The sequence below is a fragment of the Mustela nivalis genome (assembly GCF_964662115.1).
Source record: "Mustela nivalis genome assembly, chromosome: 11".
Classification (NCBI taxonomy): Eukaryota; Metazoa; Chordata; class Mammalia; order Carnivora; family Mustelidae; genus Mustela; species Mustela nivalis.
In genome coordinates, this window is record NC_139030.1 from 101,344,878 (window position 1) to 101,372,153 (window position 27,276).

The 27,276-nt window shown below is 42.8% G+C and overlaps 2 protein-coding genes across 13 annotated transcripts in view; one reads left to right on the forward strand and one right to left on the reverse strand.

The window, feature by feature from the left end:
• The window catches only part of FLACC1 (flagellum associated containing coiled-coil domains 1), a 32,848-nt gene extending 31,266 nt beyond the window's left edge, over positions 1-1,582 (forward strand). For 7 of the 8 annotated variants that reach the window (XM_082690069.1, XM_082690068.1, XM_082690067.1 and 4 more), the window contains one exon: positions 271-1,582. In XM_082690069.1, coding sequence (XP_082546195.1) covers positions 271-391 — 121 coding nt within the window. In that variant the 3' untranslated portion in view covers positions 392-1,582. The remainder of the gene's footprint in view (positions 1-270) is intronic. The other variant, XR_014300442.1, reaches the window with a different exon arrangement.
• A 1,410-nt stretch (positions 1,583-2,992) lies between these two features.
• On the reverse strand, positions 2,993-26,886 carry CASP8 (caspase 8). Of its 5 annotated transcripts, XM_082690062.1 has the most exons (11): positions 26,523-26,886; positions 25,895-25,996; positions 24,066-24,131; positions 14,894-15,231; positions 11,196-11,301; positions 10,258-10,396; positions 10,105-10,149; positions 9,624-9,709; positions 7,701-7,842; positions 4,606-5,104; positions 2,993-3,382 (listed from the first exon to the last, which is right to left on the reverse strand). In XM_082690062.1, the coding sequence occupies exons 4-11, from the start codon at positions 15,196-15,198 to the stop codon at positions 3,247-3,249; spliced, it is 1,458 nt and encodes a 485-aa protein (XP_082546188.1). In that variant the 5' UTR covers positions 15,199-15,231; positions 24,066-24,131; positions 25,895-25,996; positions 26,523-26,886; the 3' UTR covers positions 2,993-3,246. The 5 variants fall into 5 exon arrangements, with proteins under 5 accessions (XP_082546188.1, XP_082546189.1, XP_082546190.1 ...); XM_082690063.1 differs by lacking the exon at positions 24,066-24,131; XM_082690064.1 differs by lacking the exons at positions 24,066-24,131; positions 25,895-25,996 and having other exon boundaries at positions 26,523-26,851.
• Between the last annotated feature and the right edge of the window lie 390 nt (positions 26,887-27,276).

Below are 27,276 nucleotides of genomic sequence, written 5' to 3' on the forward strand. Positions count from 1 at the left end.
GGTTGCTGAAGTAAATTTAATTCAAACTAATCAATATGCAAGGTGGCGTATTTTGGGATGGCATACTCTGTTTCCCCTCAGCAGAATATTCCTCATTTGGGAATTTGGTAACATAAATATCGTATCTCACTAAATTCAAAACCACTGCAAGTAATGTGTGCAACTGCCCCCAGTGAAGGAACAAAACCATATTCCCCCCCCCCCCCCATATATGCTCAATGCCCTTCTACCCTTTGAGTCTGTAGTGATATGTCTTCTCTTTCTTTACAGGCAAAAAATAATTGCCAAGAATGAAGAAATTTATGAAGAACGATGTGGGAGGTCTACCTCTATTTATGAGAATGATTCTGACATTTTAGAAGATGACAGCAATGAAAAACAAGAATTATGAGCCCAAAAGTTGCTCTCCCATACAAAAGATGACAGGAACACTGACTCTCTAGGCTTAGAGAACTCTGGTGAGGTTTTCTGGAAAAAGTGTATTATGAGTTTAGTTGCTGGATTGCCTTGGTTCTACTTTTGTCTTTTCACAATCTGCTTTCTTCTAAGTGATTGGGAATGTTTGAATTCTCATCTCAATTATACAGATTTTCCAGACTCTTCATTGAAAGGTGATGTTCTCTATATCTGGATTTGCTCTTTCTCTGGGCAAGGTACTATTTTCTCTTCCATATTTCTGGATTTCATTACAAAAACACTGATCTGAAGAAATTCCTATTAAATATTGACTACATTTTGAAGTTTAGCTTTTGTCCCCCTGGGGCACTTTGCTAGCAAGAATAATTAATTGATTTAATTCCAAAAACCTTTTCTCTTACGTGTGTCTCCACTGCTCCATTTCTCAGTCATCTTTCCTGTAACTATGATTTAGGAAAAGTTTCTGATGATTGTTGCCACCTTCTCTAAATAATCACCAGAATTCAAATCCCCACAGGGCAGGCAACATAAATAAGAGAAGTGGACTGGACATAAGGAAAAATAATCACAAAAACAACCACAGTGGTAAATGGTAATTGGCAGGAGCCTAATGTAGGGGATGGGAAGCGGGGGGATGGGGGAGTGGGTGAACCCATCTTCTTGTGTGGCACCATTGGAATGGGATCGATGTGGTCAGATATTCTGATTTTTTTTTAAAGGTATTGTGGTTTTTATGTGACACTGTCCCAATTTTTACATATGGGCAACACATTTTTTAAGAAAATACAACCGTGTGAGCCAACATCAGGAGGCTAAAGTGAAACATACCTGTGATCCCAATGTTTTCCACCTGTGAGATGCCAATGGCAAACAACAGAAACAAAACGAACAAACCAATCTATAGCCAACAGTAAGTTAAATTCTATTTTACTCTATTAAAAATATTATTGAAAAAATACTATTGAAAAAATCTTTTTAAAAAGACTTTCTTATAAATTTAGAATTATTAAAATAAATTTAGAATAAACTAAAGAAAAAAAGGAAAAAAGAAAGCAGTGGGGAGAAAAAGAAAGCAAGGAAATTATGCATGAATGGAGAAAGTACCATTTGCAAAAAAAAAAAAAAAAAACCAAATAAGGTATAGATAGATATAGAGATCTTAGAAGCGATAAGAGAAAAGGAGTTAAAATTATTCACATTATAATATTTTTAAAAACTGTAAAGTAGTGTAGAGGATGGCTTGGAAAGGGAGGGACTGGCCGTACAAAAAGTTCACCTGCTGTCAATGTCATTCCTTTCAAATATGGATTAAAGTTACTAACAAATAATAAGAACAAGGAAAATAACTCCTAGATTTTGTGAAATCCAAATCTAACCAGAGTTACAGTGTCTTTTGTCCCTGAAGCAGGGTCTCCCCGTAGCTCAAGGGGGCGCAGCTCTGGGGTTTCTGGGACTGCCCGTCCCACGCATCAGAACAGATCAGGTTGGATGTGGGAGCATTACACGCGAGGGGCTTTTTAGCTAAGTCGGATCCCAAAAATCTCCCTCAGTGACCTCTGAGAGGGGGTCACTGGCAGCCCTCAGCATATGCTGTCCGACAACAGAAATCCAGCTGAGGAAAGGTAAGGATCAAATCGGATCACACTGCATTGGGTCTCTTTCCTGAGGGGAATGGGAGGAGTTGATCCCGCCGGTCAGCCCTGGTGACCCAGGTAATTCCACGCTGGCCACCTGAACATTACATTCCCGGGGACCCGTAACTGCGTCTCCGTTAGCTGTTCAGTCTGGGTTTGCTGACGTGGGGGTTAGCCCAAGTGACTGCTCGTGGGCTGCTGTTTCCTTGTAACAATAACTTTCAGGGGTGCGCGGCTGACTCAGATGGTAGAGCGTGTGACTCTTGGCCTTAGTGTTGTGTGTTCAAGCCCCAGGTCGTGGAATGGGGGGATGGGGGGGTGGGGGGATTAGAGTTCCTTCAGAAAATAAAAAGAGGGCGCCTGGGTGGCTCAGTGGGTTAAGCCACTGCCTTCGGCTCAGGTCATGATCTCAGGGTCATGGGATCGAGTCCCGCATCGGGCTCTCTGCTCAGCAGGGAGCCTGCTTCCCTTCCTCTCTCTCTACCTGCCTCTCCATCTACTTGTGATTTCTCTCTGTCAAATAAATAAATAAATAATCTTTAAAAAAAAAAAAGAAAAGAAAAGAAAAGAAAAAGAAAGTAAAATAAAAAGAAAATAAAATGTAAATCTAAAAAAATTCTCACAGAAAGGAGGATTATGGTTTTCTTGACTTTGTTTCCCAGGACTTGAACAACATTCACTTATTCTGAGGCCTCGAGTGAGAAATTGCTTTCCCCGTTCCCCATCTTCTGACGCCTTCGAAGATCTCTGCACCGCCCTTAACTCTGTGCCCAGACTGAACCTCTGGAATGACATCGTTAACTTCTTTTTTTGAATGCTTCACTGCAGGGAATCAAACGATTCCAGGCTGAAAGCAGATGAGCCATGTGCAAAGACCGTTCATTCTGCCATGGTTTTTGAACCTCAAGTTACGATGTTACATTTCTTTTAAACTTTCTATATTTTCTTATCTACTCTAGGCTTTCTAAAAACTTTTTCATCAAATCAAAAATAAAAGTAAAATCATACCTACGACGATAAATCTCTAGCTATTACTGCAAAGCCCGAGAGTTGGGCTTAAATTTGAATGAGAATTAGGTTGTACTGAATCCCATTCTCGCCCCTTCCCGCCATCCAAAAGAAAGGAAAAAAAAGAAAAGCAATAGCAGCACTTTTATCAGAATTAAATTAAGCATAGTGTTATGCAGTTAAAGCATCAGTCACAAGGGAAAATGAGCTTTTTCCGCAGCGTGAAGGTCGGCTGTGGCATCTGTTTGCCCATGTTTCTCCTGTCATCCTTATTGCTCACTTCAAAATTCACTTCAGTAAGGATGCTGAGAATATCTTCTCCCCTGAAAAACAACAGCACTGTGACCATCTGTGGGGAAACACCACCAGCTGTCCTCAGGGTCAGGTCCCTTCCCTCAAACATCAGGCATTTGAAATCCTAAGTTGCTAAACTAAGACATATCAAAGCTTTCCAGGTAAAGGAGGAGCTTTGGAACTTAATAACTTAACTTTGGTTTACTCAAGATCTCGAATGATCATCAGAAACTTCAGGGTCAACATCCAGATTTGGGCTCTTTCCCCCTAACCTGTTTCTACCTTACTCTTCCACGTACGATGTCACTTACCCCGTAATGACCTCAGTGCCCCCCCCAAAACATCAGCACCAGCAGTCCTGATGATTAAAATCAACCTACATTAATTTCCTGAACTCAATTCAGTTAAAAAAATAAGTCCTTACCTGATGTTGTATCTCATACAACATGTGTGACCACTGATCACATCGGGCAAGAGAAACCCGGTGTCTCCTGCAGCCGCTCTCCCCTTCCTCACCAGCCTCCCCTAGCAGGTGAGCTGGACAACCTGTTCCTCTACCTTTGTAGGATTCAAGGTCTAACTTACAAACGGAAAACATGGTACTGATGTTACGGTTCACTTCTTGCTCGGCCGTGGGAAGTTCTCACTCTTCATACCCCTACACCACGAAGAGCTACAGAGCTAGAAGAGGTCTTGCTATTCACCTGTTGGTCATGTGTGCCTTTGGGTGAACTATGACTACAAAACCATCATTTAACTAAAGGAAGCAGCATAAGGTATAATAAGTGAGGGAAGGATATTTTCCTCACATTTTGTGGCTTCACATCAGGCCAAATTACTGGGAAAACAAAGGGTTTCTACTCTTCAGTACTCATCTCCCACAACACATCACGAGGACTGATTAGCTATGATAGAACTTTAAGAGCTGGAGGATGTTAAACACTGAAATGGGTTATTACCTCGTTGGAAGACTTCCGAAACTAGTTGAGTTGGCTCAGTCGTGTTTCTGCCTAGAAACAGAGCTGGACTGACTTTACCATCATTCCCTACTTTAGGACACCCCAACTGTCCTTTCGGGCACTGAATAAAAGAAACTGTGCAGTAAGTGTCTCTGATTTTTCCAGCTATGAACTGAAGATGTTAACACTTGCCCGCCCCCCCTCCCACTTCGCAACTGAGCTGGGAAGTACAGCTGCGTCATCAATAACTAGAAATTTAGAAAAAAATGAAGGCCAGAGGAGGCAAAAATTACCTAGGACATCTTTCTCTCAGGCTCTGGCAAAGTGTCTGGATATACCACGTTCCCTCCACGGGGTTTCGGTAGGAAACACAATTATTCACAGTGGCCATCCCCAGCAGAAAGTCAGCCTCGTCTGGGATATATCTCTTCTGACAGGAGTCTGATTCATAACACGCTTCATTCTGTTCAGAGTCGGTCTCAACAGCGATCCCCTTCTGGTAGTTATCCCCTTGACAAGCCTGAATAAAAAAGATCTTGGGCTTCCCTGCAAGGGAAGGGCACTTAGAACCAGTGAAGTAAGAGGTGAGCTCACAGATGGGGACTCCCTGTCCATCACAGCCGTAGATGATGCCCTTGTCTCCATGGGAGAGGATGCAGCAGATGAAGCAGTCCCTGGTAGTGTGGTCCATGCTTTGGTAGGATTTGAGAACGTCACAGATTTCCTTAGCTGTAGAGTCTCTGAAAGGCACGATCTCAAAATGAAGCTCACTAAAGGTCTGATGCAAAGCATCTGAAAAGAGAAATGAGACAAGTCCTATTACACCACAGTAAGTCTCAAATGACAGTCCAGAGCTAGAGAGAACATTGATCAGATTAAGAATCTGAATCGGAACTAAAGTACTGGCTGATATCCATAGTTTTCTAATATTTATCGCCCTAGCTGAAAACACTTCCAGTCCTGAGGCAAATGAGAAAGGGGAGAATGCTACTGTTGGCCTTCTTTCTTTCCTCAACTGGTCTATAAGATGGGTGAGCTATTATTTAGGCTTACGATTAAGCCAATCTAAATAGTAATACTACTGACATAATCAGAATAAAAAGCAAAAAAAAATTAAGAGAAGATTCATACTTTACCTTGAACTCTCTCAAAATTGTGTAACAAAATAAAAAATATGAGGGGCGCCTGAGTGGCTCAGTCAGTTGAGCGTCTGACTCTTGCTTTCAGCTCAGGTCCTGATCTCAGGGTCATGAGATTGAGCCCCACATCAGGGTCCACACTCAGCACGGAGTCCGCGTGTCCATCTCCCTCTTCTCCCCCCGCCCACTTGCACTTGCTCCCTCAAATCAATCAATCTTTAAAAAAAATACAACATGTGAATGTTCAAAAAACTAAAAGGCCTATTACAAAAAAGCTATCCCTTCTCTAACTCTCCCTATGACCCCGTCATATTTTATGAAGGCAACCACTTTCAACTTTTAACAACTATTTTTCGGTATTTACCTCCATTCTGTAATGAATTTGAGCACTTTGCTATTGATGTTTTTATATAGTTATTTACAACTTTTAGTTGAATCATTAGTACTATGTAAACATAATATTCTTTTATTATGCTTCCTTTCTTGTTAAATTTTTTGTCTTTCCTGGAATTAGTAAGTGCATTATTTTTTCATTGCTTTGTTTCCATATGCATAACCTTATTTTTTGTTCAGGTTCTCTAAGCTCTAGTCAAAGTCCTTCAACATTTTCAGGGTGCCTGATTTTAACTAAAAATTGTATATATTTAAGGCGTACAGCTAATTACACAATGAAGTGATTACCACGGTCAAGCTAATAACATATCTCCTCACGTACTTAATTACCTTTTTTGTGTGTGTATGTGGGGCATATATAAGAGCACCTGAGTACCTGAGCACTCTCTGAGCATATTTCTAGTATCCAATACAGTATTAACTATAGTCATTATTGTGTACATTAGATCTCTAGATTGATTCATCCTCCATATCTGCAACTTTCACCTACCCTTTAACCAAAAGACCAGAAATGCAATAAAATATATTTTTTAATATCTTTTTAATAAACATTTTTTGATAGTGGGGCACTTGGGTGGCTCAGTCAGTTAAATATGCAACTTGATTTCAGCTCAGGTCATGATGCCAAGGTTGTGACCTGGAGCCCCACATTGGGCTCTACACTGGATGTGGAGCCTGCTTAGGAGTCTCTCTGTTCCTGTCTCTCTGCCCCTCCCCCATTTGTTCATATTCTCTAAAATAATAATAATAATAATAATTAATAAATAACCTGTTTTGATAGTAAATGAATGGAAATCAAAGGCCTGAAGTCTCTTCTTCAAGACCAAGGTATATGACTATGAGTGATATAGTCAATGGGCTTAAGCTCTGTGGCATCTGAAATCTTAGATCTGCCTGAATAAACTGTTAAGAGACCATCAGCGGAGTCTTGATGATTAAAGTCAACCTATATTAATTTTATGAACTTTATGTGGTTAAAAAAAAAAAGTCATTACCTGATGTTATAACTCATAAACACCATTTACAAAAATATATTGGTTGGGCTGGGTTATTTCTTTCACTTTTAGTAGTAGCCATTTCTATGTTCACATGCTAAAAATTACTTTTTCATCTAATTTTTAAGTTCTCATAAGTTTTCATTGAACTTGTAAGTTCTTGTAAGTTCTAAGTTGCTCCTCCTAAAGAGGCTGAGCAAAAGAATTTCTGGCTAGTTTAATATTAGAAAGTGCTATATCTGTTAAAGGCAATTTCATCTACCCAACTTTTATAAATGCAACTTCTGTATGTGGTCTTGATCCCAAGGCAATGTTTCACCTAATTTTTCATCTAATTCTACAGATGCACTATTCATTAAATTGAATTAAAAGCAAAGCTTAGGGATGCCTGGGTGGCTCAGTGGGTTAAAGACTCTGCCTTTGGGTCAGGTCATGATCCCAGGGTCCGGGGATCGAGCCCGGCATCAGGCTTTCTGCTCAGCGGGGAGCCTGCTTCCTCCTCTCTCTGTGCCTGCCTCTCTGCCTACTTGTGATCTCTGTCTGTCAAATAAATAAATAAAATCTTTAAAAAATAAAAATAAAAGCAAAACTTATTGCTGTGGCTTTTTAACATAAATCTTTTAATAAGATTTGATATTTTATCTCATATACATTACTTTGATGAAAAAATTAACTTAAAAAAATAGGAGCAGAAAATTAGCAAATATATAAGAATGTTCCTCACTTCTACAAGGAAATATGGTTACATCCATTTTTTTTCTGAAATATGAGGCCCTGTTGGTACAATTTTTGTTCTCCCCTTTTGATACAAAAAACTTAGGTATTAGAAATATTTCACTTATTTTCAGGGTTCTACTGTACCTGCATCCAAGTCTGTTCCATTCCTATCCTTAATGCTGTGAAGTTTGGGCATTTCCTTCCGTGCTATGCTAAAGTCATAATTGTTAAAGATCAAACAATATCCTCGAGGTTTGCTTTCCATTTGGTAAACTTTGTCCGATGTCTGGAAAACAAAAATCCAACCCAGGAGCTGACTCTGAGGGTCAAGCACGTGAGATGTGAACAATCAACTTCCTAGGAAACAGTCAAGCTGTCCCCTTAGCCAAACTGGGATGCAAGGGCCCTTCAGCGGGCCTCCCCCGACTTGACGTCGTTTCTCTGGTAAACTAGATTCCACCCGTTCCCTTGACACAGGATCCCCAGACTTCGGCCTCACAGTTAGTGCGTAAAATCAGGGTCCTGATACTTGTGCCTCTTGAACCCTTGGCACGTGTATTAATACTGTTGTCATCGTAACATACTTTCATGACTTGTTCTTGTTTCTGCTCAAGGCAGCTAACACCTACAGCAGGAGCTAGAATTTAGTAATCTGTGAGCGCTCAATCAGGAGTTGCTGAATGATGAATGAATGTATTCATGCTGTCTTTGGGCTGCCTGTCTGTCACCTTGTGATTCCGTTGGCCATCTAGTCAACTCATCTAGCTATCTGGGCTAACAGCTGAGGGTCTGCCCTTCACACATGACACAGCACGGTCCCAGGACTTTGAGAGCCGATGACTTAATTTGGCTCTCAGGACCACAGTGACGAGGAGAGAGACGGCCTCATCTGGCGGGGCTGGCTCTGTTGCAGGTTACAGTATCCAGACACTAGGACCTGACAGTATCAGTCAGAGACGGTCCCATGTCCTGATTTTCCCAGGGCTGTTTCAGTGCTGAGATACTCAGCATCTATTGGGAAATCCATGCAGCTCCTCAAGGTAGAGACAAGGGCTCCACACTAAGGCCTCAGATTCCTAGCTCTGCTACATCATAACTTTAGGACTCTAATCTCTCTGCTACTCCATACAGTTAGCTGCTCAGTGGGACAACATTCGGTAGGGTCCTTTGTTACTTGCAAAGAGCCACGTGACTTTGGCAAATCCTTAGTTTTCACACCTAGAAAGGTCTGGTAATCTGCTCAGGAGCCCACCTGTAACTGGTCTCTCTCAGCTTAATTTCAAGTCTCCCCCTGGACTGAGAACATTCAGGGTTTCCTCTGCTTCCCGCCACAGAGACGAGTGGATAGGCTAATGAATCAGAATGTGGTTGGTCAATCTTTGAAGGTTAATAAATCAAAGTGATCGTCTAGAAAGGCAATTTTTGCATGGCTCATCGAGATGAGAACAAAGAGACCACTATATCAGGAGCCTTTGCTGCTTACTCCTAAATCAGCATGGAGAAACGGTTTCAAAATGTCAGCCTAAAAGAAAAGGCTTTGCTTTTCCCAGGCCTGCTAGACTTTTCTCCCAAAGTCTTCTCCCACTTCAGCTGAGGCAGCTGCTGAAAAGAGGCTTCTTGCTTTCTCGGCCCTCCAATTACTCCAAGGCTTTTGTCTTTGGTTTTAAAATAAAATTTTAGGAATGCCTGGGTGGTGCCATCAGTTAAGCTCTGACTCCTGATTTGTGGTAAGGTCATGGGATTGAGCCTCACGTGGAGCCTCACGTCGGCCTCTGTACTCAGCGAGAGTCTGCCTGAGATTCTCTCTCTCTCTCTGCCCCTCCCCTACTCACATGCTCTCTCTCATATGTAAATAAATCTTTAAAAAATAAAATGTTAACATTTTTTACTTCTGAAACTTAAAAAGTCACATTTTAAATTTGTCCGTTTCCAAACATTTTCTATAGTTCTCGAAATTTCCAGTAAGCTTCTGCCCCTTACTAGTTTATCTGGATGCTTACAAGCTGAGGAATGCAAGAACCAGAATCTGCAATGCAAAGAGAAAAAGGAGTCCGAACTTCCACACACCTCTGATCCACAGTTCTGTTCCCTTGGAGAGTCTGACATTGGCGGTACCCTCAGCGATTTCTCTCCTACAAGCAACTGAGACATATCTGGAATGAAACATAGCAGAGAAGGGATTTGGGTAAAGAAACACAAAGCCCCCAGGATACCATAAGGTCCCTTTTAAAAAGAAAACTCACAGACTACCTTGAACATAATATCCTTGCAGTCCACAGGAAAAAAAAAAAATCTTTTGACTGGCAGACTCCTCACCTATTTTAAACTTGCCAGCCCAGGGCTGCAACGTTTAGGTCTTTTGACAACAGGCGTATATATCTCTCAATGTGTAAAGAAGGTAACAACAAGTAAGCACTGAGCCTTCCTGATTTTAGGACAGCAAGGCCATTAAGATGGGGATGTGTGAGAAAGTTGTGAGAAGAGGAGGCCATGGGGTATCAGTCAGTAAAGGAACTGAAAAGTCTTAAATACGTATTATGCATATTACCATTTGAAATTTCATCTAGACTTCTTTGCGGGATCATTGTTTGCTCTGAATTAAAAAAAAAAAACATATCTGATTAGAAACGATCACGACATACAGGGATCTGTCAATTTAAGAATATATTTTGCTAATTCACAGCTGTCAAGTTATTTCTACCTTGGCTTAATTCTTCGTAATCCGTGATTTTCTTCAGCAGGCTCCTGTTTATTAGGTCACAGATTCTTTTCAGGGTGTCCAAATTTCTTTCCCCGAGGATGACCCTCTTCTCCATCTCTATGAAAATATCAAACAAGTTCTAGAAGAAAGAGAAATAAAGAAATAAAGATTGAGCCACCCTGGCTTTTCGATGAGATTTTCTCTCTCTCTCTCTCTCTTTTTTTTTTTTAAAGCCCACTTTCTCCTAACAGTGGGCGCACCCTCCCTTCCGAAGCTGACCCTCCTGACAGGCCATCCTGGTCCTCTAAAGCCAAGAGAGCACTAGAGGAGCAATTCTGTCTTTGCTGGCCCAGGAAGACAGAAATGAGAAGATAGAGGAAGAGTGACATCCGTTGTCACCCAGACCCCAAGCCCTGTGCTGCAAGCCCCCGGGGCCACCTTTAAGTGACGTCTGGGAAACAGCCTGGGGTGCACGGCTGAGACACAGTAGCCTCCAGGGACCACGTCTCTCCAGACCTGATGCATCTCCAGCCCGGCGCTCTCGCACGTAAGCACGCACGCACGCACGCACGCACGCACACGCGCATGCGCATGCGCATGCACAGAGTTCCAGGCCCCACGTGATCTCAGAGCCTGCAGAAGTGGGGAGAGGCGTCCAGCTCAGCACCATGTCACCCGCTTTGGTGGGGTCCCGCAGTGGGCTGTGCCTCCACCACGTCTTCCCTAGCTACTGACTCCGCCGTGAGTCTCACCATTAATGTGACCAGCACTTCACGGTGTACGAAGGAACACCCTCTTTTCTTCTCTCCCCCCCCAACCCCCGCTGAAAAGTGAGGGTCCAGGTTACTTTTGCTGGAGGAGCCCTCTCCGCAGTCGCAGCGGTCCCCAGCGGCTGACTCAGCCTCAGGACCCAATCTGGGTGAAACACCAGGTCTTACCGAATCATCGCCTACTTTACATCTAGGGATCTCCTGGCTCAAAAAAAACTTAAAGGACTTCAATTCCAGTTTGCTTACATCTTCTGAAATCTGAAAAAGCATGACCCTGTGGTGGGAAATGGAGACATTTTAGAAATGGTTTCCCAAATAATTTCCCAGTTGATAAAAGGAGTGGCAGTGGAAACTTGATTCCGGTCCCCTCCCCTTGAGATAGACAGCTAATGACATAATTTGGGAGTTGAATCCTTGGAGAGAGGCTGCTGCGGTGCGGTGACAGGCTACTGATTCATGCCCCGCTACTCCACCCTTAACAGAATTAAGATCCACTATGACGTTCATCTCATTTCAGTTAAGTGAATTGTGTTTTTCCTTGGTCTTTCACTATAAAATCAAGAGCTTGTTGCAGTAGGAAAAAAAAAAAAAAAAACACTTTGTTTTGGAAATCATGCTTTTCAAAATGCAAACTAGATCATCACTTCCTGTGGGTTTTTTTTTTTTAAAGATTTATTTATTTATTTATTTGAAAAAGAGAGCGTGTGTCTATGCACAAGCAGAGGGAGCAACAGGCAGAGGGAGAGGGAGAAGCAGGCGCCACCCTGAGCAGGAGAGAGTTGGATTGCAGGACCACGGGGGTTCATGACCTGAGCTAAAGGCAGACACTTAACCAACTGAGACGCCTTAGTGTCCTGGATCCTCACTTCCTTAATTACAACTTATCAGTGCTCTCCTGGCCATCAACTTTAGTATGAAGGCCCAACACTTCGTTCTAGAATACAGACCATTGTGCACTGAGCCCAGCCCACCTCCTCAGCTTCTCTAGCCACTCCTCACCACCGGCCCCCATCTCCTCTCCAAACACACCCAGCTGCCCTGCCCCAACCCCTTTATGCTGTGGTCCTCACAACCCATCCCCTGTCCATCTGCAGATACAAACTCGCCCACTAACAGCTCAAGTACCTCTGTAAACTTGTAGGTAATAAATACACCATTGGGACATGTTAAGAATAATATGAATAAGTTTATCTAAAGTGCTTAAACCAACCTTTGGCAACACACTGACTGTTCAATATACAACAGGCATTATTATTTCTTAATCCATAATAGATTCTTGGGATATGTCTGTAGAAGGAACAAAGGAATGTTTAATAAGTCAGCAAAAACTTCCACTATTGTGGTGTTAAGGAAAATAACACAAAAACATGCTAACTCCAAAGTCAATTAGAATATTAAAATTCTGAAAATAAAAATAGTATAGAAACAGAAGTTTCTCAGTATTATCATCTGCTTCATCCTTCCTCTCATGGAATCTCCACCCTAGAAGTATTTTTCCAAAGTTTTCTCAGTTTGGCCAAGATTGGGTCCAGCCAAAAGTTACCCGCCTTTTTAACTTTATTACAAGGTATTTTGTCCTATCACTTTCCTCATTACTAGAACCTACTGGCTTTTTTGTACCATCACTGTCTAGAAATAAACCTGGATAGTTTATAAGATACTGACTTTATAGGTAGCAATTATAATTTGAAAATAAACATGTCTAGTGCTTTCTCGTAAATTCAAAGGGTCCACTCTAGCATACTTTTTATTTCCTGGCTAATACCCAACATGATGAATAATGGTAGCTTGTACTTGTGCTGACCCTTTTGTTTCCAAGCTAATGTGTTACATATTTAACAGACGGGGCCACCTGGGTGGTTCAGTCAGTTAAGCCTCTGCCTTCAGCTCCGGTCATGATCCCAGGGTCCTGGGATTGCGTTCCACATTGGGCTCCTTGCTCAGCAGAAAGCCTACTTCTCCCTCTGCCTGCCATTCTCCCTGCTTGTACCCCCCAACCTGGACAAATAAATAAATAAAATCTTTTTTTTTTTTTAATGTTTTAACAGACAGATCCTCCCTTCTTATGGACTCAACCTTCCAACAGAGAGGTACAGGTCATTGTCTGGCATTGACAATTTGCTTTAGCCTTGCTTACAGGACAGAAGAAGTGCAACCTTCAGAAGACCAAGATGGCGGACACAAGATGAGACCCTCCGGCTTTCCTAGTTCTAGGGTTGTTGTTTTTAAGGATTAATTGCTGTCTTAATGAAAAGAATCATTAGGAATGTGTCACAATTGCATTAAAACAAAGTTATCCAATATTGAATAATATCTTCCCCGACTCTCCTCCCCCATTCATGTCCACCGTGGATGGGCGAATATGACTTTATTTGGGAAAAGGATTTTTGATGAGATAATCTTGTTAAGATGAGGTCACACTAGAACAAGGCTGGTCCTAATCCAATGACTGGTAGCTTTCAAAAAAGAGGAAACTTGGACAAACAGGCACAAAGAAGAGACTGGGGTGATGTATCTAAAAGCTAAGGAAGACCAGGGATTGCCTGCAAGCCCCCAAAGCGAGGGGAGGAAGGAACAAGAAACAAACTCTCCCTCAGAGTTCCAGAGGAAGCAGCCCTGTTGACACCTTCATTTCGAACATCTAGCCCGCAGAACTGTGAGAGAATGAAGGTCTCCACTGCGGCAAGCCACCCAGTTTGTCGGACGCTATCACAGAAGCCTTAGGAAACTCCTACACCCAGCAGATCTCTTCTGTCACTTAAAATGCTCAAGCTTCAAGCAGAGAAATGTACAGTAAGGAACATGCTAGAATCTCTGGTCTCTGACACTGAGGACCAGGGCAGTCATAAATAGGCCGAGTAAGTGGGGTACAGTGGCCTCCAGCCCTGGCTGTGAGGACTCACCGTCACACATGCCATCATCACTGGCCAGAGAGACAAGGCCGTAAAACGGACCACAGCTAAGACTTGAGGAGAAGCTTTCCGAAGGGAAGCTACAAACAACGTTGAGGAGTGTCTGGCAACAGGGCATGTTGGAAGACAGAATTTGGTACTGTGTGCCTGTTTTTAAAGTCTGTTACCTCTATCATCAGTCCTCCCTCGCAACCCCAGTGCTGGTCTCTCTGCCCGTGTTGTAACAAAATCACCTTTTGCACCAAAAAAAAAAAACCCAAAAAACAAAAAAACAAAAAACCCTGAAGGTGTAACAGTGAACATGACTCATTATCAGCCCTGGGGACCCACAGTCCCACAGGGAGGGAGGGGCCCAGCTTCAAGGCGTGCGGCAGGACACACGACTGAGGTGACCACTGTTCTCCTGGCCGCCGCTGGGCTCAGCAGTCTTAGTGGGGTCCCGCCTGGGCGGCCTGGACCGACAGGCAGCACACAACCCCTCACTGGAGAACTTTGTGATGCAAGTGTTTCAGGATGGAATAAAAAAGCCCAGAACCCCACTGAGAATTCCCGCAGTCCTCCATGAGCAGGTGGGAGAGGGTTTTCGGAGAAGCAGCAGTGGGCAAAGCAATGACCTGATGTGGACCTCAGCAGAGCAGAGGCAAACAGAAGCGGACAGAACGGAGGGAGAGAACGTTCAGCAGACGGCTGTTTTCCTGTCAGCAACCTACAGGTTGTGTTTCACTTTGGAAACAAAATTTCCTGCAAGAAAAACCATAAAGTAAAATTTACGGTTTAACTTTTTTTTCTTATTTGTATACAAGATCTCTAAATTTCTTAATCTGGCCCTGGTGAGACATCTTCGAGGCACTTCTAAGGTTCTACGACACCGACACCGGCCATCGGCCCCGCCCACAAAGATGTGTCCTTCGCACCCGCGCCTCCCAGGGCCTGAACTGTGAAGGCTGTCCCCACCTGTAAGCAGAGATCTGGGCTCTGCCCGGGATCTGAAGCTCTTGCTCCATCTCCTGCTTGCTGGTGTCCAGGTAGGTGACCAGCAGGTCCAGTCTGTTGATTCTGAAAAGCAGCTCCTTCAAGAAGGACAGGTTGTTTTCCTCCAACAGTCTCTTTTCCTGGAGTCTCTGGAATAACATCAGGGGATCCTTGATGGGCTCCTGCTTCTTCTGGGGGATGTAGTCCATGCTCAGGAATTTGAGGGAAGCCAGCTCATCACTGTCCAGCTGTTCTCCAATATTATAGAGGCATTTACTGAAATTCATGTTGTCCAAGTGTCAGGAGAGGGTTGTGGTAGCCTAGGTCAAAATACAATCAATATTACTTTCAGCCGAGGAAGAGAAGTACCGCTCACAAGTGTGTTCCTTCATGAAGTGTTATTATCTCTGCTCTACACCAGACATTTTACTGAGGACACCGGGAAGACAAAAACAAACAGGACACGTTCCTGCTCTCAACTAGCTCACTATTTGAGGAGGTAGATGCACAGATTAGCCAACGGTCAGAGAGTTGTGACCAGGGCACCGCAGGAATAGAGAGGAAGGAACCCTACCTCATCCAGGGAGAAGGGTTTCCTGGAAGGAAGGCCCCTTTGGGAAGGCGTGGGAAAGGACAGTTCCTGCAGGAAGTAATTTATGCAGAAGAGGGGGGCGAGAATGTTCAAGTCAATTCAGGCAGGTGCAAGGAGCTCAGTAAAGTAACCACGAAGGGTCCGGGATGGTGGGAGAAGGGGTGAAGCTGTGGCCAGGAACCATTTACACAGGGCTTCGTACTCTGGGGGCAAGGGCTCAGGCTTTGTCCTAGAGGTGATGGGGAACTAAGGACTGTAATGTCATCCAGTTTGGGACTTTTTTTTTTTTTTTTTAAGATTTTATGTATTTATTTGACAGAGACAGCAACAGTGGGAACACAAGCACAGGGGAGCTGGAGAGGGAGAAGCAGACTCCCCGCTGAGTGGGGAGCCCGACCCCGGGATTCCCACCCTCGTGGAAGGCAGATGTTTAGTGACTGAGCCACCCAGGCATCCCCTGAGATTAGCATTTCAAGTGTGGAGGATGGGGGCTCCTGGGTGGCTCAGTCGGTTAAGCATCTGCCATGGGCTCAGGTCATGATCCCAGGGGCCTGGCTGGGCTTCCTGCTCAGTGGGGAGCCTGCTTCTCCCTCTGCCCCTCCCCCATGCACACATTCTCTCATACTCTCTCTTTCTCAAATTTTTTTTTTTTTTTTAAAGTATGGGGGATAGATTGGAAGGGCAGGAGGCTAGGGAAGTGATGGGGTCTGACTGAAAGCATGGTGCCAGGAAGCCAGGATGCAGTGCCGTCCCCCCAAGGCCTCGGGATCAGCACCCACGGCAGATCAAGGCCCCACGACTGGAAATGAAACCGAGTGAATTTTGTCAGCCTTCCAATTCAAACTGTCTCCAAATCAGGTGACATAATACCTGCACACACATGTTCGGGCAGGTAGAAAAGGAGAGTGCAGGGCTTCAGGAAATCCCGGACACCCTTCACGCAAACGGCCCAGGACCTGTTCCTCCTCCCATGAGCCCCCTGAGTCACACCCAACCCTCCCTGCTCTGATGGGCCCATGTCTGTGATAAAACAAGCCCCTGGTGCCGGGTTTGTACTGGATTCTTCATAGGAACAGGCGTGGGACCCAGCTCCCTAAGGCCAGTGCCGTATCACGGTCAAAGCCAGGAAGCTTGCCAGCAGCTGACTGTCGGGAAGGGGCGGGAGTGCAACGGTTCAGAGTAGGGGCGTTAGGGTCTGACAAAAGTTAGATCAGAGCCCCTCTGGGGCATGGGCCCCAGGCCTAGGCTGCTCAGGTCCTCTGAGGGTTAGGGGCTCCCTCTGTAAAATGGGGACCACAACACCCACCTCCTAGGTGTTTGACTAAAGTAAGTCCTATAAGGCATGTGCAGGGATGACGAAAAATGAATGAACAAATGAGGGTTAACCCAAAAGAAGGAAACAGATCCTGGCTGTGGGGACCCAACAGGAACTGGGCAGCTGAGAACTTCCCTCGCCCTCCTGGCTTCCCACTTCCCCGGTGGGACACTCATGAGGAAGCAGTGTTTTTCCAAACTCTGCAAAGTTGAAAAACACTTGGTTGACGCTATACTTTAGGAGGTGCTCCCAGAAAGCGGCAGTTTGAGAACCTTGAATTAGAAAACCTTTAACTTCCTGTCCAGTTCCACCATTTCCTGGACCCCACAGAGTCCGTGCTCCTGGGCACTTTCCTTAACCTCAAACGACCTTAACCTGTTTGTACCTCTTTCCTCCCGGAAGCAAAATGGCGAGGTTTGGGGTCCTTAAGCTCCTTGCACTGGCTAACATTCTTGGATGAAAACACAAATCCTGATTCTATTACTTGACATAATGAGCAAGTGAACCAGGATCCATGTATTTTCTGTATCTGACGTTAAGATGTAAGTATTTTGGGGGCACCTGGGTGGCTTAGTGGGTTAAGGGTTCAACTCTTGATTTCGGCTTAGGTCAAGATCTCAGGGTCATGAAATCGAGCCCTGGATAGGACTCTGCACTGGCAGGGAGCCGACTTAAGATTCCCTCCCTGCCTCTCCCTCTGCTTCTCCCAACTCCCACCATCCCCTGTGGACACAGCGCTCGCTCTCTCTCTCTCTCTCTCTCTCTCTCAAAATACATTAATTAAATAACAGAAACATTTTAATTTGCCCCATAAGGTTAAGTTTTAATATTTTTATAAAGTGCTTTGAGAGACTTCGAAATTTTTAGTTTTTCTTTTAAGAACGCCTTTCCCGTCCCTCACCCACTCTGGTTATGGAAGTAGTGTTTTTTGTGTGCGTGAAAATTGAAAATATAATAAATCATAAAGTGGTCACAGTTATCATTATCATACACACACACACACACACAAGATAGCACACATCACATATACATTTATATAAAAATCAGAATCGGGCTGCATATCCAGGTATATACACCTATTTTTTCCCCCACTTAATATTTAGAATGAACTATTACCCCACCATTAAATATTCTTTTTTGGAATATTTTTCATGTTTCTTTTTTTAAAAGATTTTATTTATTCATTTGAGAAAGAGAGAGAATGAGAGAGGGAGAGAGAGAGAGAGCATGAGAGGTGCAAGGGTCAGAGGGAGAAGCAGACCCACCGCTGAGCAGGGAGCCTGGGACTCCAGGATCATGACCTGAGTGGAAGACAATCACTCAAGCAACTGAACCACCCAGAGACCCCCATTTTTAGTGTTTCTTGATCTCCAGCATGCAGATATATCAAAATTTATTTTAAGGAATTTTCAATTTCTTTACTCTTAAAAATAATATTGTATTGAGAAGCTTTTTCATACATCCTGTGCATATCTCTGATGGTTTCTCTCTTAGAATTGGAATTATAGAGCAAAACCTTTTTTCTCCTTTTTACTCTAGAATGTACACCCTTGTCTAGACAAGTTTTCATGACTCGAAACTAGAAGGAAGTATTCTGGACAGATACACTTTGCGTTGGATTCCCAAAGGCTGCAGATCTTTCACAAAAGCAATCAATTATCATGAAAATACTTCTATTTAGAAAACACATCTTAATATGTGGCTCACACCTAACAGCATATGTTCAAAATGTAGCAAACAAAACTGACTGAACAAACTCACAAGTTCATTGCCTAAATCACACCCCATAGCAACACACGTGTGCTAAACAGGATATGAGCACGGACTGTCACCACAACACAATGTGCAGCCCGAAACAACTGGAAACATCCCTAATGTCCATCAGTATAGAAACGGCTAAATAAACGAAGATACAGTCAGAATACTGTGCAGCAGTTCAGAATGCACTCCATCTTCTGAAATAAAAACAAGAGCAATCCAAGATGTGTTAGGACACTAGAAAAAAGTAGAAAAAGCAATTGCAATATTTTTAAAAATGTGTCTACTTTTTAAAAAATACTCAAAGCAATTCGATTTTCAGTGGTTACAGAAACATACGCAAAAGTAGAAAATAAAAAGGTAACGGGGTTCTGGGAAGAGACATAGCAAATTCAAAATTTTCTTCTGGGGAATGAAGGAGAAAATTAGAACTTGGCGGCAAAGGAGTGAAGAAAGAATAGCCCTTTTCCTGTAATACGGTAAGAAGAATGTATGCAGATATTCTTAGGTAGATGAAACTACTGTTAAAATACTTAAATGTGTTCTTGGGTTTGAAGTTGTGTAAGAGAGTAAGTGAAGGAGGAACAGGAAATGACATACCAAGGGCATAATAACCAGGAAAGGAGACTAGATCAGAGGAGGAAGCAACACAACCACAACTGTGTTTTGTTTTGTTTTGTTTTTCAAGTAGGCTCCCCACCCAGCGCCCAGCTTGAGGCCCAATGCAGACTTGAACTCACCATCTTGAGAACAAGACCTCAGCTGGTATCAAGAGTCAGGAGCTTACTGCGGGTTGCTGAGGGGTGGGGGGTTATCGAGAGGGTGGCTGAGTGATGGACACTGGGGAGAGCATGTGCTATGGTGAGTGCAGTGAAGTGTGTAAGCTGATGATTCACAGACCTGTACCTCTGGAGCAAATAATACATTATATGTTAATAAAAAAGATACATAAAAACTGAAAAAAATAAAAATAAATTTGCAATTAAAAACATTCCCACAGAGAAAACTGTAGCCCTCCACAGCTTCATTGATGATTTCCATTACATATTCAAGGAAGAAAAAAAGGGGGTCAGTAGCTTAACCAACTGAGCCCCCCAGGCACCCCTATATTTGCGTTCTTAAAAGAAAAGAAAGTATTAGAAGAACTTAAACTTTAAAAAAGAACTTAAGAAAACTCAGAGAACCTATTTGCCCCCAAAATAGCAGGAAATTTCCACATACCTTTCTCAGAAAATAGAAAATCTAGTAGACTAAGTAGGAGACTCGTAGATCGAAGTGACCCAGGTGAAAACTCTAACCGTATTTCATCCCAGTAGCAAATACACGTCCTTTCAAACACATACCAAATAGTCACAAAAATTGTCCACAAAGAAAATCTTAGTATGAGATTTCCAAAGAATACAAATAGTACAGTCCATTGTCTCTTTTAGAAGGTTAACAGTGAAACTAAAAAGTAGCATTTTGATTAGAAGTTAACAATGAAAAATAGCCAAAGTGAACCCACCTACACAAAGGGCTATCCACCTTGAGGTGTTAACACACCGTACATGGGATTAGAGCGATCGGGCAGACTTCTAGAACAAACTGAAATGGATTGTAACTTAATTCTTTACATTAAAATAAGCTGCAGATGAGTCAGAGACTCAAAGCTGAACATTAAAATATGAAGAAAAGAAACTTTGGAGAATTGTTTAAAATAATCATGCAGTGATTTAAAAAAAAAAAGTGATACTTTCTAAGTATGACAAAAAAAACTGGAAACCATTTCTGAAAGGATGATGAATGTCCTTAAATAACGACTAAAATATTCTGCCAAAATAAGCCAGACAAAAATCTAAAACTAAATAAATCTTGCACTTGGGGGGAAAGTGGAAAAAGGATTGATTTTCTTAAAGTCAATTAAAAAAAAAAGGAGAGAGAGAGAGATAAAGACCAACGATCCAATGCATAAACACACAGTTCAGAGAAAAGTAAGTACTGGTGGCTTTATTTTTTAAAAACCGATGGCTTTTAAACATTTGAAAAGATGGTCAACTTCATTCGCTGCAAAAAAATAAAAAAAGGCAAACTGAAATTACAAAAGACCACTTTTCAACTACCAAATTGGCGAAGCACAAAACTTGCAATACAGAGTTTTGAAACCGTGAAAATGAAAACAGGAACAGGTGAGTGATTTGGCCGAAGAGGTCAGAATATGAAAGAACCCCACACTTAACTTCCAGGAGTTTCTCCTACATTAGTGATGTACTTAAAAACATGTACAGAGCTCTTCATAGCAGCACTGCTTGACAGAACAAAGGGGCAGAAACCACTGTTTATCCATATCAGAAGTTCAATGAAACCTGACGGCAATATTTAAAAAGAAGAGGAAGACCACCGTGATCAGGTTTGTGGGATTCATACAACGATGTGGCTTTGTGTAATCACAGAAGGTCCTTGAACAGAACCAATCCTCAGAAGGCTGCTTCGCTGATTGTGTGGGAGAAGAGGGACTAGAAGCCCACCAGGCCAGAGCCGCCAAAGTCAGGCTTCCTGCTTGACTTTTTAGGGTGTGTATGTATTACTTATTCTACGTGGACTTACATGTAGATGAAAATCACCACTTCCTTTTTTTTAAGATTTCATTCATTTATTTGACAGAGAAAGAGAGCAGGAGAGCATGAGCATTGGGCGAGGCAGAAGCAGAGAGCCAGCCCGGGTTTAATTCCAGCACCCTGGGATCATGATCTGAGCCAACGGCAGTCGCGAAACTGACTGAGCCACCCAGGCGCCCTGAAAATCACTACTTAAAAAACCCATTTTTATTCACAAGCTGGAAAGGAGCTAACCTAGGTCCCGTGGTGTCTAGCACCATTAGCTCCAACGTCCTTAAAATTTTTAAATAAGTTCTAACCTCTATTAAAATCTCCATTTACAGAATCAAATGAACCAAAGAACCAAACGAAAGTGGAATCTTTTTTTTCCTCCATATTTTTTTCTGAAAATGTGGTTATTGTATCCATTTTAGAAAGTACAGAAAAGAAAATAAGAATTACCTATAGTAAAAAAAACAAAATAAAAAGATTTAAAATTTTTTTAATTAAAAAAAATTATAAATTAAAAAAAAGAATTACCTATAGTTCCACCATCCAACAATAATCACCTAATAAAATTTTACTATATTTTCTACCAAGCATTTTATATACATACTTATATTTTCCCTCATATTTTATCATATCATACTTCTGAGGTATAAGTGGAATTTTCATTGGTAATATTGTAAGTATATCTTGATATCTTCAATTTTCTCTTCTATGGCACAGATTTTTTTTTTTATGGCACAGATTTTAAAATTTGTAAAGTACAGAATCATAGGATTGGACATGATTTACATAACCAGTCTCTGCTTACAGTTAGAATAAGATCTTAAGGTGCAAATCTCCATGTATATACCTCTGATTATTTTCTTAGAATAATTTCTGAGAAGTAAGAGCTACAGAGCCCAAAGGAATAAAGCTTCTTTAAGGCTTCTGTTACATATTCAATAGCATTTTCTGACAGTATATAGTAATAATAATAATAATAATAATAAAACAATCCAAGGCCAGGATGACATGAGTTTGGTTAGAACACAATTGGCACTCGGCTCCTGTCCTCTGTAGCTGGCTCATCTCATTCACTTTATTATCTTTGCAATAATTAGTGCTTTCTCAATGACTTTTGCATCACATCAAAATGGAGATCTGGCAAGGCCTCATTTCTGGTCCAGGTTTTACCAGACACCTATGGCATAACGTCAGTCTTGGTTTGTTTAGCTCACACATCTCTGTAGTCATAGTGCCTGGAAAGCAATTATCTGCAACAGAATTTCACAACTTTGATAACGGGCCGCCTCTGGGCACTGTGACCCACAGGTACACGGACCGTGGCAGGGTTCTTGTTTTATGGGACTGAGGTTTACTGTGTAAGACCACGGGCTAGAAACTTTGTTACAGTAATATTTTTCAAAGAACGTTTGCTGTTGTATTTTTCTGATCCTAAAATATGTAAAAGTCACACTTATTCCTCAGAGAAAGTCCAGAAAAGTATAAAAAAAGTATAAAAGGTATAAAAAGAAAAAGAAAGTCACCATTCAGAAGTAATGCTTTGGTTACATTTAGTGGTTTCCTTCCACTTGTATCTGTGTGTGTGAACACATACATATAATGTGTTTATATACATATATAAAAGATATAAATTCGGGCACCTGGATGGCTCAGTCATTAAGCATCTGCCTTTGGCTCAGGTCATGATCCCAGGGTCCTGGGATCAAGCCCCGCATCAGGCTCCCTGCTCAGCGGGGAGCCTGCTTCTCCCTCTCCCTACCCACCCCCACCCCCACCCCGCTTCTTGTGTTCCTGCTTTCGCTGTCCCTCTCTGTCACATAAATAAATAAAATCTTTAAAAAATAAATATATAGGGCCACCTGGGTGGCTCAGTTGGTTGAGGCCTCTGCCCTCAGCTCGGGTCATGATCCCAGGGTCCTGAGATCGAGCCCCACATCGGGCTCTCTGCTCAGCATGGAGCCTGCTTCCTCCTCTCTCTCTGCCTGCCTCTCTGCCTACTTGCGATCTCTGTCTGTCAAATAAATGAATAAAATCTTTAAAAATATATATATATATTTGAATATTTTCATATATAGTGCACACAAGGCAGAAGAAAGGGATGGGGATATAATACCGCCAGGAAATTTTCTTTCACTTTCAATTATATGGTATCTATTAAATCATAACTCCATATAAATAGATTTATATTAGACTATATATATATCTTTAATATTTGTAATAATAAATTTATGCCCCAAAGTATTTGATATATATAAATGTTTATATTATGATATACAAATATTTATATCTCTCTATTATCATTGTCATATTACTACCGTGAAAAATCAGTTTAGAAACAAGCTCGTAGGAGAGGTGGCAGGCTCAGATTTGAGCATCTCCCTTGAGGGTTTCAACGACAGGCCCTGCAAAGATTCAGATTGTATTTTAGTTGCAAATGGAAGTCGGTGAAGGAATTTAACCAAAAAAATAGACATGTAATCATAATATTTTCAAAGACTAAAATATAAAAAATTTTTTGAAAGACAAAAATACTCCCCAAACTCAAAACCAGGAATTCTTAATAAACCCACTGCGGTAGAGAGAGGGACCCCACAGAAAGTGACAATCAGACCGGTATGTGCCGGGGCCTGGATTTAGACGGTGTCACCTCTTTCCGGAGTCCCAACTCTACCCCTTGCTTAGGCCATGATTTAATTAAGGATAAGGTTTCTGTACAGACAGGCGAACTTGGAGCATTCCAGAAAAACCTCACCTACGCTGGAGAGGGCCTTGAGATCTAGAGTCTACGGGGCTCTCGCCATGGCTCTCAGAGGGACGACTAACTCTTACAGTTTACACACCCTCCACAGCCTAGAAAATTCTAAAATTAAAGGTCTTTCTTCCGGAAGGCCCAACCAACCTTACCAAAGAAGCCAGTCCTGGGACCCTCACAGTACAGAGGCAGCAGCTTCTTCACAGGCCTGTTTTCTCCTGAAGTGAATAAAACAAGAGTGAAGAGCCGAGAGAGAACAGGAACTGCTCAGTCTACTTCCTGTTTACGAAATGACTGACTCATTTAGGAGCAGCACCTCCTCCCAGAACTCAACAATCTGACCTCCAGAACTTAACAATCTGAGAGGAACAGGGGACAGGGTTCTGGGTGGAAAACTGGGCACCTGAGCTTTGGCTCTGGCTGTGAGACTTGGGATGGGTCGTTCTGCTTTTGCAAACTCATTACCACGTTCCAAAATTAGAAAGTTGGATTGGATGGTAACTAAGAACCCCCTCTCTTCCTATTTCAAGAATTTACAGATTTTTCTGGGTTCATTATGAAGACCTGAATGTTTTAATTCAGTAAATATTGACCGAGAACTTCTGAGAGATCTGAAAACTGTGGGGCCCACATCATGGCTCTCAGAGGGTCTGCTAAGCCCCACAGCTAACTCTCAGGGTTTCCCATCTACATTAGAATATGAGGGTCACCCCCTTGGGCTCCAGGACCACCAGATCCCACGCTCAGCAGACTGGAAACGTCTGGCATCAAAGGCCTTTCTTGAGAGGCCCAGATGACCTTACCCAAGAGAAAAACAAATCCTAGGGTCTTTAGCATGGTCTGGGCCCTAGAGATGGAACTGCACAAAACACATTAAGCCTTTTTGCTGTGTAACAACTGAAATGTTTTCAGATGTAAAGAAATTTTAAAAAATCAAACACTGCCCTTTTTAGAAACTGTCTTTTTTCTTTCCCCAAATAGAATAAGAGTTTCAGAGGGCTGAGAGCATCTTAGAGCCAAGCGGATTAAAGGAGGTGTCTAGGAAGTGCCTTTCTACCAGTAGAGAGCTGGGTAACGAACCCTCCATGACCTTCACTCCCATTAGATTCTGCCCGTGAAGTCCAAGTGAGAACACAGCAACAGAAGGAAATCCTGTTAGGAGGGAAATCCTAACCTAGGAGGGGTTCCCTGATTCTTGATGCTTCCTGAGTCTCCCCTCCCCCCACCCAGCATTCATTCCACTATTTGGTGGCCAGTTCCTGTGCGGGGCTGTGTGCTTCACAAGGGCAGGAGTACACCACACCCTTCACGTGTGTGTTCCCAGAACCTGCCACGGGGGAGCGATATTCACAAGCTACCAATGTTTCCCTCAAATCCACGAGAAGAAGAAAGTAGAAGAAAGTCCGTGGAGGGACAACGGGTCTAAACGGGGAGCTCCTTGACAGGGATGCTTACAAAGCCAAAGCATGTACAAGGTGATGCTCAGAAACTTTAATAATCTGAGAAAGACAAGATGAAACGACATGGTACCTACTTTCTACCCATCAGATTGGCCAAGGTTTGCAGGTGGGATCCAGACCAAGGATGTGTGGACAAGTTCTTAGTTCTTCCTTATAGAGGATTGTGACGTCTGCCCGGCATGTAATACCATGTAGGGCAGAAACTGGGACCTGGCAAAACAGGGAATTTCAAGTGCCAGAGCTCTCCCTTTAAAAAAAGAAGCAGAGGTGCCTGGGTGGCTCAGTGGGTTAAAGCCTCTGCCTTCAGCTCAGGTCATGATCCCAGGGTCCTGGGATCAAGCCCCACATTGGGCTCTCTGCTCGGCAGGAAGCCTGCTTCCTCCTCTCTTTCTCTCTCTGCCTACTTGTGATCTCTGTCAAATAAATAAATAAAATCTTTAAAAAGAAAGAAAGAAAGAAGCAGAATGAGCAAAATGCAATCCAAATAATACCAATATATAGGAACAATCACTAATACTTACTGAGAACTTAGTAGCACCAGGCACAGCCTCAAGCAGTTACCATGTATTATCTCATTAAATCCGCAGTACCACCTCACGAGGTAGTACGAACCCCATTTAATGCTGAGGAAACAGAAGCACAGAGAAATGACTTACTTGTTCCGGTTCATAGTAAAAAAATAGTGTGTACACACAAAACAATGATAGACTTTGCAAAGATACAGACCAATTCAGGGATAGTATCGAACGTTTTAAAGAGCTATCTTTTGGGAGGCAGCAGGGAGGGTAGGAAGGATGGGGGGTTGCTGCGGAGATGGCAGAAGGCGGTGGGCGGGCTCTCAACCCTCTGCCCACATGGTAAAGAAAACAAAGGAAGTAGGTAAACAGTGTCTTTTGGGATCTCCAAACTGATCAGGCAGAAAGAGAGACACTGTGTCTGTATTTGAGGCGGCAGGGGAGACACTGCGGGAATGTAGCAGAGTACTGGAGATCCCTCAGATTCCATGTAGCAAGGCCCAAGGCTGCAGGGCAGAGAGAAAGCCCACTCAGAGATGTGGGGCCCCGGCAGGACCCTGACGTGTCCCCACTCCGCCTGCTGAATGAGTCTGGGAAACACGCTATCAGAAGCCACTCTGCACCAGGCACTCACCTGGTCCCCCTGTCCCAGCGACATCCACAGAGCACCCGATGCCAAGACCCCCGAACGGCCTAACGTCACAGACTCCTAAGGCCTGTCCACCCAGCCCGAGAAAAATCCCTTGAAAGAAGGTGGGGATGAGGAGAGTGTGGATGGAAACACCTCCAGGAAGAAGTTTTCTTTTACTTTCGATAAGGCCACCTTCTGCCTCCCTCAGTGGACTCACTTCCTGTTCTTCACATTCAAAATTTACTAGTGAATTCAGCCGGGCTTTAAAAAAAAAAAAAAAAAAAAAAAAGTCCCAAGAGACAAGAGCAGAATCTGGTCTTCCGTTAGCAAGAAAAAAAAATTCCTCAACAGAAACCTCTAGAAACTAAATCTGATTCCTAAAGCAAAAGGACAAGGATGACTCACTCAAACAAGAAATGCTTCTTAAAGGAACCGACGTCCAATTTCCAACCATTCAGAAGAGGAACTTTGGCCACTTGTCAACATGTAAACTAGCTGGTTAGTGAAGGGGGCAGAGTATGCCCCCCCAAATAAACCACTTTGCATATGGATTATTTTTAATTAGAGTTTCTTGAGAAGTAACCAGTGCAAGAAGGACAGTTTGAACCTTCTTTTCCTCCTGCAAGCAGGAAATAAATCTCGGATGTAAAAGTTCCCGTCCTGTACCAGGAGTTAGACATCCTCACCACCAAAGATAGGGAAGTTAGAGCTGAGGAAACTATCCAAGCAAACCTTGTAACTTCCTCACTAATTTACT